A 16881-nucleotide genomic window follows, 5' to 3' on the forward strand; every position below is an offset into this window, starting at 1 on the left:
TGATGAAGTCCCTTTGTGTGAGTACTAGTTCTATACAGACATCCATAGAAATGCTGTCTCAAGAGCAACACACTCGCAGCCCAGTTATGGAGTCAGAATATACCCCTGTGTAAAAACTATATATGGGCCCTTTGTAGTACAATAGTTCATCATAATGCACAATGTTCCCGGCTTTGAAGATGGAAATGAGCCCCATTATCTCTTTGGCCCGTTTGGCTACACTGGCTGCACCAATGGTATGTCTCCCCCTGACTTACTGTTAAAGGGGGTCTGACCATTGGGATACCCACAGACTCACAAGAACAGGCACCTCTGCTAAATTCATTCTCCAGTGGACTTCCAGAGATAGCCAAGAATCTGTGGGAGTTCCTGTCGTCAGACTCTGCAATTAAAAAGTCAACCCCTATCCGATAGATCGGCAACAATATATGAAATTGGTATGACAACTTTTAATAACCCAAGTTTGCTCCAGTGTGAATTCTAATTATTATACGTCACCTGTATGTTTCCAGGAGTTTCTCTATTAACATCATAGGTCACCGTAAAATCTCCATCCAGTAAAGTGCTTGTACAGTTGGCACATGAGCGCTGCTGGTCTATGGTGGGTTTAAAAGAGACATGACCCTGAAGATACCAAAGATATAAATTATATTAAGATTCTATGTGACTATATAACAACACATATGACTAGCTAAATGATGATCTCACTTTATACAGTAGCTACCCAACACAGAGACCTCTAGTTACAGATCATGCTATTCTCTAAGCTTTTTTAACAAAATCAAGCATCTATACTTACACAATATATTATCCAAGCAGGCTCAGTACTGTACATGTGAGATTTGCATCTATCCATACATGTATTTCACAACTTTTGCAGTTAGGTATATGAATGATTACCTTTTCTCCAGAGAAAGATTTTTCAATCGCAGGTTTCAGATTATTTGTTAGAAAAGATGCTTGGGTATCTAGAAAGCTGATACCTTGAGGTTCATGTATGTTTACTTCAATCTGAAACGCAAAGAATAAAAAATTACCAGTTTAACATATATTTGTTGAACTTGGTTCAACAAACACTTCACACTTCAGCGCTCCTGTTATCGTGATCGATGGGAGTCTCAGTGGATGGACCCACAACGATACAATGGATAGAGGACAACTTACAAACTTGAGAACCTTCCATTGAAGTTCAGTAAAGCACTGGACTTTGAAGTAAACAAAAAATGCTCTCTGTTGTGATGAACCGGTAGCCCTCCCATGCAGGGAATTCAATCAGAAATCATGTGATCATGGGGTCCAATACTTAATAACTACTGTGTATGCTTTAAACGAGACAACAAAAATAATGCATTTTTGTGTTTGTTAAGGATTTGTGGCTGTCCAGACCTGTTCGTGCTGGCACAAGTAGAAATTGTAAACCCACACTATACTTTCACAAAGTTAATTTAAAGAGTAACTAAACTTTATTTTTTTTAAATGCCACATATTTGCAGCAGGGTTGGACATATCATTTGTGCACAGGGGCCCAAGAGGTGAGGGGACCCCAATCACCTCCAAATAAGCAAGCAGCTTCTCTCATAGTCGGAACTATTGTAAAGCAAAGTATATACAGTATATATATATATATATATATATATATACACATACACTGTTATATATATATATAAGGGACCTTTTTCTATCAGTGTTCACCACTGATTTACAGTGCTCGGTCGTTAACTAGTTAAAAAATATATATATATTTAATATTAAAATGTCACTGCAGGAAGTGTACCTGGTATTTTCTGATAAGAGTTTTTGGTTGAACTTTGATGAACATTTCATATTTTCCTAGGTGACGTTTCAGCATTTCTTCATAGACTAACTCAAATGTTACTTTACTTTCTGGAGCCACATTAACTGACACAGTAAATTTCTCAGTCTTCCTGCCAGAGGCCCTGTAAAACCAGTGATAATTACTTTATATTAGTACAGCTAGTACAGTATATGAAACTTTACATGTAGTATAATTTACAATACATTCTTTCAAAATAACATAACTCATGCATATCATAAAAAATTATCAAATCTGAGCAGAAAAGAGTTGATGATGATGATGATGATGATGATGATGATGATGATGATGAACAACAACAGATATAAACTAGTGTAGTTCTGGAACTGTATTATATTCTTCACTCCCCATACATTGTCTTGAGGAATATGACACACATGTAAGATGGGAAAAGCATTTCCAGAGGGAAGAACTTGAAAGAAAAGCTGGATCAGGTTATAACTGTGGCACAGTTGTTAAATATAAAAGTTCAGGATGGCTAGGTGGAAACTGAGTCAGCGCCAGCATGTGAGAAGAAGGGAACATGTGAACAGTGTAACTACTGTAACTTGTGTCCGAGAGTGGCTTGATACCTGAGCAGGCAAAACGTAGTTGGTCAAGCACCGAAGCCTAGACTTCGTTGGTCAAGACTCAGGTCCCAGACTTCGATGGTCAAGATCAGAAGCCCAGACCTCGCCAGACAAGACCTGACTTCCTGACTCCGCAGGTTAAGCATCAAAGGAGGTCTTCTAATGAGAAGTCCCGAGTGAACTGGGCCATTACTTCCAGAATACAGTACAGAGTGTGGGCCATGGCCATACTTCAGGAAACGTAGACGTCTAGTACAATGAGCACACTGAGGGGACTTGCGACTTGGCGGTAAGTACCGGTGACCTTCGTTGGTGCCAGTGTAACAAACAAAGGCATTTGTAGAGAACAAGACAACGACAGGACTAGTGTTGAAAGTGACGCCCGCTGAGCTAAGACAGAAAGGTGTCAATATTCATTTAACTGTTGAATAATAAAGGCAGTGTATAAAAATAAAGCGTTGAATAAGATATTGCATTTAGTTTAGTAAGTGTCGTAAAGTACAGTACTGCTCTTATTGTTATTACTCCAAATATGTGTTTACCTGCATATACTTGTATATTATAATAATAATAATAATAATAATAATACATTTTATTTCTATAGCACCGACATATTCCGCAGCACTTTGCATTTCAGAGGGGACTTGTACAGACAATAGACATTACAGCATAACAATAATCACATAGATCATAACAGATACCAAGAGGAATGAGGGCCCTGCTCGCAAGCTTACAGTCTATGAGGAAAAAAGGTAGACACGAAAGATGGGTGTGTGGCGCCCCTGAGGCTCAGTCGCCACAGAGGTACTGCACCTTCTCCTAAGGTGTAGTGCCCCACCGCCTAGGTAAGTTGGGAACTGCTTTCCGCATTCCACACCTGCATCCCACACACAGGATAGTTCAGTAGGTCCACATAGCAGCTTCAGGCTGGGGGTAGCAGAGCACCTTTCGTGGAACCCTGCTTCGTAACACGAGATGTGCTGGGAGGTGGGTGGAGTTGGGATCCATAAAAAAGAGGGGGAAGGTTTAGAATTGCAGGTCAGTCTGGGGGAGTCCCAGAGAAGAAGGTCAGTCTGACAGGAGGTCAGGCGAGAGTAGTTCAGTTCTAAAGTTAGTTTTAAGTTCAGTTTGAGTTCAGTTTAGAAGGAGTGCTGCAGCTGCCTCAGTGATCTGAGTCAGCTGGCACGGGAAAGAGAAGAGAAGGAGAAAGACGTAGAACTGCAACCTAAGCTTCCAGAAGAGAGAGAAGGAACAGCGCGGAACGAAGGAGTAGGAGAACAGAGAGGAGTTGTGGGTTGGAAGAGGAACCCTATCTATAGGTTCTCAGCGCAAGGCCAGGGCCCGGTCCCCGAGGTTGTATGGACACTTATGGTTCTGCAGCAGACACCGGTGGAGTAATTGGCTGTAAATGCACTACTCCCATCAAAGACTTGGGACACAACAGCAACTGGATAGAGAGCCAGTACTTCTGAGAAGGGAGTCCCCGATAGAGGCTACAGCTGTCTGTCATACAAGTAGTGACTAGGAACACCTAGAGAGGGGCATTCCAGGGTAACTAAGTACTGGAGTGCTTCGCCCTAAAAGGCGCATTGGAGGAGTCGTTCAGGAAAGGCACATGTTGGCGGAGTGTTGGAGATGAGAACCCTGACTTGCCCGGGAGGTTGATCGAGTCTCTACCCCGGAGGACACGGCACGGAGGCAGGCACCAGTGGGTACCACGAACTGTAAGTAAAGCTTTGAAACTGCAAGCCCTGGTGTCCTCCATTCATTCACCGCTAACACCTTCAGCCCCGCTACATCTGGGTACCAGCATCTATACCATTCTGCGCCTCTCCTCATCCATTGCACCTACACTGCCCTGGGACTACAGCTCCACCTGTGGGGAGCTACACCATCTTTCCTGCACCACACCATCAGTCTCAGTGGATCTGCGTGCAGCGTTGGCTGAACATCTTTCTTGACAAACACCACGGGTGGCTGTTGTGAGTTCATTCTCTGGTTCACCAGTTATGAGTTCTCCTTCCAGACTCCCTCTGGTGGTAACAGGAGGTAGAGAGGCTGATTTGATCGGTGGAAATCTGCCACCTGAGAATGAGGATGACGATTGGATCTCAGGAGTCTCAGATTGGATTTAAGACAGCCAACGCCCTATTCAGTTGCTTGTGATTCCTTCTGGTTTGTCAGCTCTTGGTTTTCAGCTCTGTTCCAGTCATCTAAAGCTAAGTTTTTCTGCTAATGTTCACACTTGATTTTGTTGGTCTATTCAGTTTTTTGGTGTGGTCAGCCAGCCCCTGCTGGGGGCTGTGCTGAATTTCCACTCTTATTTATTAGTATTTTGCCAATTGGCTTGTTGTCCCTTACTAGTTCGGTCTCTTTTTGCTCTGTCTCAGAATATTTCAGAGTGCTGATATAGTGGGAGAAGTCTAGTGACTTCAGGGTTAATTTTGCTATCAGAAGTGTTGACCATGATTTTTGTAGGGTTTTTTGCAGGTTGCACACAGTGTCTTTCCTTTCCTTTCCTGTCTAGTTAGTTTGGGCCCCATCATTTGCTCAGCCTATTTTCCTGCCTGTGTTTGTGCCTTCATCTTGTTTCACCGTCAATACATGTGTGGGGGCTATCTATTCCTTTGGGGTCTGCTCTGGGGCAGTTAGTTTTCCCTTTTCTTGCTTTAGGCTTATTTAGTCCTCCGGCCGTGACGAGGCGTCTAGGAACATCGTAGGCACGCTCCACGGCTACTGCTAGTTGTGTTGTAAGATCAGGGATCTGCAATCTGCATAGTTACCAACCTCTCTGGTTTTCTGTGACTTAGCTTGTTGCGCTTTTTTCTCCTCGGTGACCCATTCATAACAGGTGGCGTCACGAACCATCCATATAAACTATCACATCACCACCACGTATATTGGGTGCCCAGGGCCACGGACCGGGTCACCGCCGCTGTGACACATGCCCTGACACCGGCCCGGTACTGAGTACCCCACAGCCCTAGGAGGGCGACCCAGGTGGTAACAATTGCCCTGATTGTATGGACCAGCCATAATGTTAAGTGTGTAATGGTACAGACTCAGAGGGCTAATGGATGCATAAAGCATGTGGGAATATGATGTGGGGAACCTGGTTATGTTAAAAACTTTTGGCTGTGCCACACAGTGATAGATTAGGTTAATGAGTTGAAGTGGTAGGCCAGTCTGAATAAGTGCGTTTTCAGGGCAGGCTTAAAATTGTGGGGATTGGGGACTAATCGTAATGACCTGGGAAGTGCATTCCAAAGAATTGGCGCAGCACGTGTAAAGTCTTGGAGATGGGAGTGGGAGATTCTGATTATTGAGGATGCTAACCTCAGGTCATCAGCAGAATGGAGGGTGCGGGTAGGGTGGTATACTGAAATAAGGGAGGAGATGTAGGGTGGTGCTGAGCCATGAAGAGCTTTGTGGGTGAGGGTAATAAATTTGTACTGGATTCTGGAGTGGATGGGTAGCCAGTGTAATGACTGGCAAAAGGTAGAGGCATCGGTGTAACGACTGGCGAGGAATATGATCCTGGCTGATGCTGTGGGTACGGAAAGTATTCAGACCCCTTTAAATTTTTCACTCTTTGTTTCATTCCAGCCATTTGGTAAATTCAAAATAGTTCATTTTTTTTCTCATTAATGTACACTCTGCACCCCATCTTGACGGGAAAAAAAATGTAGACATTTTTGCTAATTTATTAAAAAAGAAGAACCGAAATATCACATGGTCAAAAGTATTCAGACCCTTTGCTCAGACACTCATTTATTTAAGTCACATGCTGTCCATTTCATTGTGATCCTCCTTGAGATGGTTCTAGTCCTTCATTGGAGTCCTGCTGTGATTAATTAAACTGATAGGACTTGATTTGTAAAGGCACACAACTGTCTTTATCAGACCTCACAGCTCACAGTGCATGTCAGACCAAATGAAAATCATGAGGTCAAAGGAATTGGCCAAGGAGCTCAGAGACACAATTGTGGCAAGGCATAGATCTGGCCAAGGTTAAAAAAGAACTTCTGCAGTACGCAAGGTTCCTAAGAGCACAGTGGCCTCCATAATCCTTAAATGGAAGAAATTTAGGACCACCAGAAGTCTTCCTAGACCTGTCCGTCCAGCCAAACTAAGCCATCATGGGAGAAGAGCCTTGGTGTGAGAGGTAAAGAAGAACCCCATGATCACTGTGGCTGAGCTCCACAGATGCAGTAGTGAGATGAGAGAAAGTTCCACAAAGTCAACCATCACTGCAACCCTCCACCAGTCAGGCCTTTATGGCAGAGTGGCCCAACGGAAGCCTTTCCTCAGTGCAAGACTTATGAAAACCAGCATAGAGTTTGCTAAAAAACACATGAAGGACTCCAAGACTATGAGAAATAAGATAGACCATATTGGTGATAATTCTAAGCGGTATGTGTGGAGAAAACCAGGCACTACTCCTCACCTGCCCAATAAAATCCCAACAGTGAAATTTGGTGGTGGCAGCATCATGGTATGGGGGTGTTTTTAAGCTGCAGGGACAAGACACTAGTTGCAATTGAAGGAAATATGAATGCGGCCAAGTACAGAGATATCCTGGATGAAAACCTCTTCCAGAGTGCTATGAACCTCAGACTTGGCCGAAGGTTCACCTTACAACAAGATAATGACCCTAAGCACACAGCTAAAATAACAAAGGAGTGGTTTGAAACAACTCTGCGACCATTCTTGACTAGTCCAGCCAGAGCCATGACCTAAACCCAAATGAGCATCTCTAGAGAGACCTGAAAATGGCTGTCCACCAACGTTCACCATCCAAGCTGACGGAACTGGAGAGGATCTGTAAGGAAGAAAGGCAGAGGATACCCAAATCCAGGTGTTAAAAACTTGTAGCATCATTCCCATGAAGACTCATGGCTGTACTAACTCAAAATGGTGCTTCTATTCAATATTGAGCAAAGGGTCTGAATACTTATGACCATGTGATATTTCAGTTTTTCTTTTTTTAAAAATTTGCAAAAATGTCTACATTTCTGTTTTTTTCAGTCAAGATGGTGTGCAGAGTGTACATTAATGAGAAAAAATGAACTTTTTTGAATTTACCAAATGGCTGCAATGAAGCAAAGAGTGAAAAATTTAAAGGGGTCTGAATAATTTCTGTATCCACTGTATGCATATACAGCTCTGGCAAAAATTAAGAGACCACTGCAGAGTTTTATAAAAATTCCATGCCAATGTCAGTTGAATTCCAACCAGAATACTCATTCTACTTAATGTGCTTCTGATTAAGTGATCACCTGAACCAAATGTTATTTAATGAAGGAAAGTATAAAAAAAAACTTGCTGTGGTGTTCACAATCCTCTTGCTATAGGACAAGCTGGATGGAAAAACAAGTGCTAGTAATATCCCAAAAGTAATAGGAATGAAAAAATAACTTTTAGCCATGCCATGCTAAAGGAGTTGAAAAGAAAAGTCTTGAGTGAGGAAAAGAAGGGCTCAATTCTGGCTTTACTAGCAGATAGATACAGTGAGTGTCATGATGCCTCCATCCTTAAAAGTTCTAAGACAGCAGTCCGTTACAACAAGGTCAAGCAGCAGACATTGGGGACAACAAAGCTACAGGTCGGCAGAGGGCAAAAACAACTCTCCACTGACCGGGATGACCCTCATCTTATACGAATGTCACTCAGCAACCGCAGGATGACATCAAGTGACCTACAAAAGGAATGGCAAATAGCAGCTCGGGTGAAGTGCATGGTAAGAACAGTTTGTAACAGGCTCCTAGAGGCTGGGTTCAAGTCATGTAAAGCTAGAAAAGAGCCTTTTATCAATGAGAAGCAAAGGAGAGCCAGGCTGAAGTTTGCCAAAGACCATAAGGATTGGACCTTAGAGGACTGGAGTAAGGAAATCTTCTCTGATGAGTCTAATTTTCAGCTTTGCCCAACACCTGGTCGTCTAATGGCTAGACGGAGACCTGGAGAGGTGTACAAGCCACAGTGTCTTGCATCCACTGTGAAATTTGATGGACAATTGGTGATGATCTGGGAATGTTTAAGCAAGGCTGAAATTGGGCAGGTTAATCTTAATGAAGGACGTATGACTCAAGCCGCATACAAGGTTATTCTGGAAACACAGTTGATTCCTTCTGCTCAGGCAATGTTCCCCATCTCTGAGGACTGGTGTTTCCAGCAATACAATGCGCCATGCCACACAGCTAGGTCAATCAATGTGTGGATGAAGAACCACCAGATCAAATCCCTGTCATCGCCAGCCCAACCTCCAGACCTGAACCCCATTGAAAACCTCTGGAATGTAATCAAGAGGAAGATGGATAGTCACAAGCCATCAAACAAAGAAGAACTGCTTAAATTTTTGTACCAGGAGTGGCATAAGGTCACCCAAAAGCAGTGTCAAAGACTGGTGGAAAGCATGCCAAGACGCATGAAAGCTGTGATTAAAAATCATGGTTATTCCACAAAATAACATATATACTCCTGTATAAGCTGATCCGTGTATAAGCCAACCCCCCTAATTTTACCACAAAAAACTGGGAAAACTTATTGACTCGTGTATAAGCCTAGGGTGGAAAATGCAGCAGCTACTGGTACATTTCAAAAATAAAAATAGATACCAATAAAAGTAAAATTAATTGAGACATCAGTAGGTTAAATGTTTTTGAATATCCATATTGAATCAGGAGCCCCATATAATGCTCCATACAAAATACACCCCATATAATGCTGCACAAAGGTTAATAATGGCTCCATAAGATGCTCCATAGAATAATATGCCCCATATAATGCTCCATAAAGGTTATGGCCCCATAAGATGCTCCATAGATTATGCCCCCATAAGATGCTCCATAGATTAAGCCCCCATAAGATGCTCCATAGATTATGCTCCCATAAAATGCTCCATAGATTATGCCCCCATAAAATGCCCCATAGAATACGCCCCCATATGCTGCCCATAGAATATGCCCCCATATGCTGCTCCATTGAATATGCCCCCATATGCTGCTCCATGTAATATGCTCCCATATGCTTCCCCATAGAATATGCCCCCATATGCTGCTCCATAGACTATGCCCCCATATGCTGCTCCATAGAATATGCCCCCATATGCTGCTCCATAGAATATGCCCCCATATGCTGCCCCATAGAATATGCCCCCATATGCTGCTCCATAGAATATGCCCCCATATGCTGCTCCATAGATTATGCCCCCATATGCTGCTCCATAGATTATGCCCCCATAAGATGCTCCATAGATTATGCTCCCATAAAATGCTCCATAGATTATGCCCCCATAAAATGCCCCATAGAATACGCCCCCATATGCTGCTCCATAGAATATGCCCCCATATGCTGCCCCATATAATATGCCCCCATATGCTGCCCCATATAATATGCCCCCATATGCTGCTCCATAGAATATGCCCCCATATGCTGCTCCATAGATTATGCCCCCATATGCTGCAAAAAAATAATGCCATACACACCTCTCCTGCTCAGGCCCTGGCACCAGAGATATTCACCTGTCCGGGTTCCATTGCTGCTCACCACTGTCTGCGCATCCTCTGTCAGTGACTGTTCAGCCAGCAGAGGGCATGGCGCGCACTAACCACGTCACCGTGCCCCCTGCTGGCTAAACATCACGGACACAGGAAGCAGCAGACGGCGGTGAGCAGCGTGGGAACGAGGACAGGTGAATATCGCTGTACTCACCAGTCCTGAAACGTCTCTGCAGCCTCGCTTCTCCACTGTCTCCCTTCCTGCCTTCAGCGGTCACGTGATACCGCTCATTACCACTCATGAATATGCGCATATTCATGAGTGTAATGAGCGGTACCACATGACCACTGAAGACAGGAAGGGAGACAGTGGAGAAGCAAGGCTGCAGAGAGTGCCAGGATGGGTGAGTATGATCTGTGACACCCCCCCCTCCCCCGCTGACCCCCAGGTATATGACTTGTGTATAAGCCGAGAGAGGGACTTTCAGCCCAAAAAAAGGGGCTGAAAATCTCGGCTTATACACGAGTATATACGGTAATGATTTCTGAACTCTCCCTGAGTTACAACATTAGTATTGTTGTTTATAAATGATTATGAGCTTGTTTTCTTTGCATTATTTGAGCTCTGAAAGCACTGGTTCTTTTATTTAATTTTGACCATTTCTCATTTGTAGAAAATAAATACAAAATTTAGTGCTTGGAAATTCGGAGCCATGTTGTCAGTAGTTTATAAAATAAATGAGCAATTTACATTTTACTCAAAAATATACCCATAAAGAGAAAAATCAGACAAACTGAAAATTTTGCAGTGGCCTCTTAATTTTTGCCAGAGCTGTATATACTGTATATTTTTTGTTGACTACCTCCACATCCTCATTGTCTGCATTGTTGGATCCAAGTAACCTGTTCACATCCTACACTGTAAGTGCACACTACTAGTGCTGAGTGAATGTGCTTGGATAAGGAGTTATCCGAGTATGATTGTGTGCTAACCGAGTGTCTTTGGCATGCTTAAAAAATATGTACGAGTCCCCGAGGCTGCATGCCTCAAGGCTGTTAGACAGCAGCAACACATGCAGAGATTGCATAACAAACAGGCAATCCCTGCACGTTTTGCAGCTGTCTAACAGCCACGAGGTATGCAGCAGCGGAATTCGATTATATTATTCAAGCACGCCGAAGGCATTCAGTTAGTACCCAGGCATGCTCTGATAATGCCTTATCCAAGCACATTCACTCAGCACTAGTAGTGTGCACTTACAGTATAGTGTGTGAACAGGTTACTTAGATCCAACAATGTAGACAATGAGGATGTGGAGGTAGTCAACAAAAAATTATTTATTTTTCTAGCACAAAAAGGAAATCTAATTATCTAATTTCATCACTACACACCACCTATATTGGTACTGTGCTCCATTATTGACGAAGCTCTGCAAATATTTTCCTTGTCTATTTTCTTCATTTCTTGTTGAGGTTTACTGATGATATGGTCTCCTGGCCATGGTGTTCAGTCACAGCCTGATGAGGTGACTTTACAATTAATAACACAATCACCACAGTCTGGAGCCAGATTGCACATTTGGAGAAGGGTTAGTTTTCCTTTGTGAGGTCTCTAGCTAGTTTGAGGTTTCCAAAGTCTAACAATTATTTGGAAACCACTTGCTCTATCTGATTCATGGATTTACCGCAACAGAGAGGAGCCAGAAGACTGCCGACTCAGATTTCTCCTACTCCTGCACTGACTAGAAGCACTTTACCTTCATATTAAATGGGGCACGTTTCTTTTAACAGTGCAGGGGTTAATCTGCTCAGTTGATAGCTCCTGGAAGCTTTCCTGGGTAAGGCTCTCAGCTGTTCCCTTTTAGCCACTACTATCGTCTGTATAATCTGGGCCCCCGACTAGCACTCATTGTCAGAGTGCTTCTACTGCATGGCTGATGGTTCTTGGTGGTTGTTATATGAGAAGGCATTTGGTGGATTTATCTGTGACTCTTACTAGGTTTTGTGTGTGTGATAATTCCCCTTTTTCTCCTACTTTGGTATAACTTCATCCTCTACTCCCCGACGCATTCCTCTGTTGTTTGTGTGAGTATATTTGTATGATTGGAATTTTTGATTGTCCCTGTTCGTATTGCCTTGTTAGTCTGGCTGGTGTATTACGGTAAACTACTACTCCCCTCATCCCTTGGGTGGGGATGGGTACAGACTTAGGGCGGATTCAGAAGCTAAGGCAAGGTATGTAGCTCCGGCATCTTCACCATTAAAAGTACCGTATATACTCGTGTATACGCCAACCCGAGTATTAGCTGACCCCCCTAATATTGCCACAAAAAACTGGGAAAACTTATTGACTCGCATATAAGCCTAGGGTGGAAAATGCAGCAGCTACTGGTAAATTTCAAAAATAAAAATAGATACTAATAAAAGTAAAATTAATTGAGACATCAGTAGGTTAAATGTTTTTCAATATCCATATTGAATCAGGAGCCCCATATAATTATCCATACAGTTCATGATGGCCCCATAAGATGCTCCATACAAAATACACCCCATATAATGCTGCACAAAGGATAATAATGGCCCCATAAAATGCTCTATAGATTATGCCCCATAAAAATGCTCCATAGATTATGCCCCAGAGGGGGTGCTCCATAGATTATGCCCCATAAGATGCTCCATAGATTATGCCCCATAAGATGCTTCATAGATTATTCCCCATAAGATGCTCCATAGATTATGCCCCCATATGATGCTCCATAAGATGGTCCATAGATTATGCCCCCATATGCTGCCCCATAAGATGCTCATTAGATTATGCCCCCATATGCTGCTGCTGCAAATAAAAAAAATGACATACTCACCTCTCGTCGCTGGGGGCCAGGTGCCAGTGTCCTGAGCAGGCGGGGACACCGGCACGCTATGGGGGACAGGTGCCGGTATCACCGCTGGCTCAGGACCCCGGCACTGGCGATATTTAAATATCCCCGCTCAATCGCTGCGCGCCGCTCTGTCTCCCGGATCCTCTGTCAGTGACTGTTCAGGCAGAGGGCATGCACTAACCATGTCATTGCGCCCTCTGACCTGAACATCACAGCCAGAGGACGCAAAGGACAGAGCGGCGCACAGAGATGGAACGGGGACAGGTGAATATTGCATATACTTACCCCCTCCTGGCACGGTCCCTGCAGCCCCGCTTCTCCCACGGTGTCCAGCAGCTATTCCTTCCTTCAGCGGTCACATGATACTGCTCAGTAAAGTCAGGACTATGCGCATATTCATTACTTTAATGAGCGGTACCACGTGACCGCTGAAGGAAGGCGCCTGAGACCGTGGGAGAAGCAGGGGGGACTGCAGAGACGCGCCGGGGGATAAGTATGATTTGACACCCCTGCTCCCCCTCCCCCGCTGACCCCCTGGCATATGAAACTCACGTATAAGCCGAGGGGGACTTTCAGCCCAAAACAATGGGCTGAAAATCTCGGCTTATATGGAGTATATACGGTAATCCAGGGAACAGGTCGAGCTAGGGTGCCCCTAGCGTTATGGACAGGGAAGAGGCCCCTGGTCCCAGGACACCCAACAACAGAGTCATGACAGAACCCGTCAGCAGGACTTTACTTAATAAACTACAGACACTGTACTGATTATACCGACACCTGAGTTGATGAAATCCCTCTTGTGGTTGTTATTTAATCTGATTTGTTGTCTTTAGTTAATAAGATTCTCGTGCTTCGGGTAGGTCTGTGAGCGGGTCTTTATGTGGTGTTCTGCATATTCATCTGTATCGGCTTATGACAGGTCACTGATGCTTCTGTGACCTGACTCCTATTTTACATACTGCATATACTATGGTGGGTTTTGAAAAAATAAATTTACATTGAGCAAAATGGCAGCAGTGGCACCTTTGCAGAAGCATGTAAAGCATTATGCCTGTAATATTGCCAGGTAAAAAAACAATTGCTTTCCTCAAATTGGCGCCAGAGGGGAAGCATGCACAGTAACATCTCTCACATTATGATAGATGCTACTGCACAAGCTCCGCCACTGACGCTATTTTGTTAATACTCAAGAAAAAAGAAGTGTGTACAAAAAATTGTACACACTTCTTTTTCCTTGAGCATTAACATAGTCATGTTTTAAGTGTGGGGCTAGTGATCCCTAGTATTATTTTGTGGTGCCCTCAGACTTCTTTTATGCAAGCTGATGCTATTTTACTGCAGCCAATTTTTTTTCTCTAGCAAAACAGCACTGGCAGCTCTTTCGCAGTAGCATCTATCAGAACGCAATAGATGCTACTGTACAGGCACCGCCGCCATTTTACTGCAGCCAATTTTTTTTCTTTAGCAAAACTGCGCTGGTGCCTGAGCAGTAGCATCTATTTATCTAGATATCTAGAGAATTAATGAAGTGGAGATGTGCATGCTGGACCTCAACTACATTGAGATGAAGGTTTATGCATTCCCATTCTCAGGATTTGTGGGGATCCCAGTGATTGTAAAAAAAATAATGTACAATAATATAAATTCTTGTGAAAAAGTATTTGCCTGTTTTTGCATTTAACATGTCACTGCATACTTGTAGCACTAAGCTTAAACATTTAGCTGCAAAATTAATAGCTAGTCACTTTCCATACTTTCACATTATTCTTTCTTGTGTATATTATAACATTTTAGCCCTATGTCAAGCTAATTAATAGTGATGAGTGAATATGCTCGTTCCTCGGGTTTTCCCGAGCATGCTCGGGTGTCCTCTGAGTATTTTGGCGTGCTCGGAGATTTAGTTTCTGTCGCCGTAGCTGAATGATTTGCGGCTGCTAGACAGCCTGAATACATGTGGGGATTTCGTAACAAATAGGCAACCTCCACAAACAAAATCTCTGAGCACGCCAAACTACTCGGAGGACACCCGAGCATGCTCGGGAAAACCCGAGCAACGAGTATACTCGCTCATCACTACTAATTAACTGTTTACTCTGATAGCCAATTTGTATATGTAGACTAGGGGCAGGTCGGTGGTTAGCACTGTTACTTTGTAGTGCAGCAAGGACAACATCTGCAAGGAGTTTGTATGTTCTCCCCGTGTTCGCATGGTTTTATTCCAGGTTCTCTGGTTTCCTCCCACACTCCAAAGACATACTGATAGATAATTTAAAGTGTGAGCCCCATTGGGGACAGTAATGATGTATGTAAAGCCGTGTGGAATATGACGGTGCTAAATAAGGGATTAAAATAAAAATACAGAAATACAGCAGAACTAAGAACTCTAATACGGCATCTTTTGAGAACGAACTTAAGCCTAAGGCACTTATAGAAATTTGTGTAAAATTGCTCTTTACTGTAAATACATTTCAGTTATTTGCATTAAAGAAAACAACTTATTAAAATATTAAGCACAAAACTTTTTGATGGTCCAACCATGTTGGATGTAATCCTTATTTTCCTTTGCTTTCCACTCGACACAATGATTAGCATTTACCTGACAAGTCCGGCTGTTTGGCCCCTGGATACAGCTTTATCATACTGTTTTTTAGCAGCTTCCTTTTCTTTAATTTCTCCTGGATAGGTTACTCCATCAATTATCCTGAAATACCCAATTCCAATTAGTATCTACATTATTGGGTTGCTGATTATTAGATAAAGTCTGCAACTTTTAAATTAATTCCTAATAACACCTTCTCCTAAAGGGCATCTTATAAAAAAATTGACTTGACGTGCCAAATCATTGGGGATCTGATTGTGATCAACACCTATGACTGTCAAGCACAAAGCAAGCAGATCCCTACTTTCCATTTTCAGCAAAGACACAACCATTTTTTCCAAAAAAAGAGACCCCAAGAATAAAGAAGTGAATTATCAGAAACATATTGGTAACATTACCAAGTGGCAAAGCATACGTGTTCTGGAAATCTCAATTTCCAGGCAAGATTAGGAAGAACAAGAAGAACAAACAAGAACACGAAAAACAACAAGAAGAAGAGTGAGAACAAGAAGAACGAGAACAAGAAGAAAAAGGAGAACAAGAAGGACAACAAAAAGAAGACATTTGCTTGACACCTAATTATTGACATTTGCCTACCCTAAATAAATTGTACAATTGTATTTATTTGGAGGAAAGAAAAACATGAAAAATGTTGCACTTACATGCTGAAATTTGTAATAAAGGCTGTTTTGGGCAGATCCACATTAAAGATGGCCTCTTTTGATGTGTCAGCTCGATTGACTGCTCTGCTTGTGATGACATTATGGGCAAAGCGAGATGTCACCTGACTGCTGATAATTACACTGTAGACTTCTATATCGTTCACCGACTGCAGGACATAAAATGTATGGATGTGCCTAAGTTATTATTGAATCCATAAATGATTGTATAGAACTTTCTGAGTTATTTCATCTGCTGCTAAAAGGCCTCATTCAGACTTTTGTGTTTTATTCATGATTTTCATGGATAGAGCACATACCCATTATATTCTAGGGGGCTGTTCACATGTCTGGCTTTCTCAAGCATCACAGATCAAAAGTATCAATAGAAGTCTATGGGTACGTGAAAATCATGAACAACACACAGATCGCTTTAGTATACAGTCTGTGTGCTGTTTACAAAAATCATTGCATTTTTTTTCCATACGTGAAGATCACTGATGGTAAAAACTGACACATGGGCCAAACACTGATGAAACTATGATCAGAAATGCTGGTGGCAAAAAACTGACACATGGGCCAAACACTGATGAAACTAGGATCAAAAAATCTGGTGGCAAAAAACTGACACATGGGCCAAACACTGATGAAACTAGGATCAGAAATGCTGGTGGCAAAAACCTGACACATGGGCCAAACACTGATGAAACTAGGATCAGAAATGCTGGTGACAAAAAACTGACACATGGGCCAAACACTGATGAAACTAGGATCAGAAAGGCTGGTGGAAAAAACTGACACATGGGCCAAACACTGATGAAACTAGGATCAGAAAGGCTGGTGGC

At 42.8% G+C, this 16881-nt stretch overlaps 1 protein-coding gene across 1 annotated transcript in view; it reads right to left on the reverse strand.

Annotated features, from left to right (window-relative positions):
* Positions 1-16881, reverse strand: part of LOC141088290 (inter-alpha-trypsin inhibitor heavy chain H3-like) — a 208349-nt gene that overhangs the window by 189735 nt on the left and 1733 nt on the right. The window contains exons 3-7 of the mRNA XM_073574304.1: positions 16040-16206; positions 15375-15479; positions 1775-1937; positions 901-1011; positions 499-624 (exon numbers count right to left, since the gene is read on the reverse strand). Coding sequence (XP_073430405.1) covers positions 499-624; positions 901-1011; positions 1775-1937; positions 15375-15479; positions 16040-16206 — 672 coding nt within the window. The remainder of the gene's footprint in view (positions 1-498; positions 625-900; positions 1012-1774; positions 1938-15374; positions 15480-16039; positions 16207-16881) is intronic.

The sequence above is a fragment of the Dendrobates tinctorius genome, unplaced genomic scaffold (genome assembly GCF_039654945.1).
Source record: "Dendrobates tinctorius isolate UK_male_01 unplaced genomic scaffold, ASM3965494v1 ptg000038l, whole genome shotgun sequence".
Classification (NCBI taxonomy): Eukaryota; Metazoa; Chordata; class Amphibia; order Anura; family Dendrobatidae; genus Dendrobates; species Dendrobates tinctorius.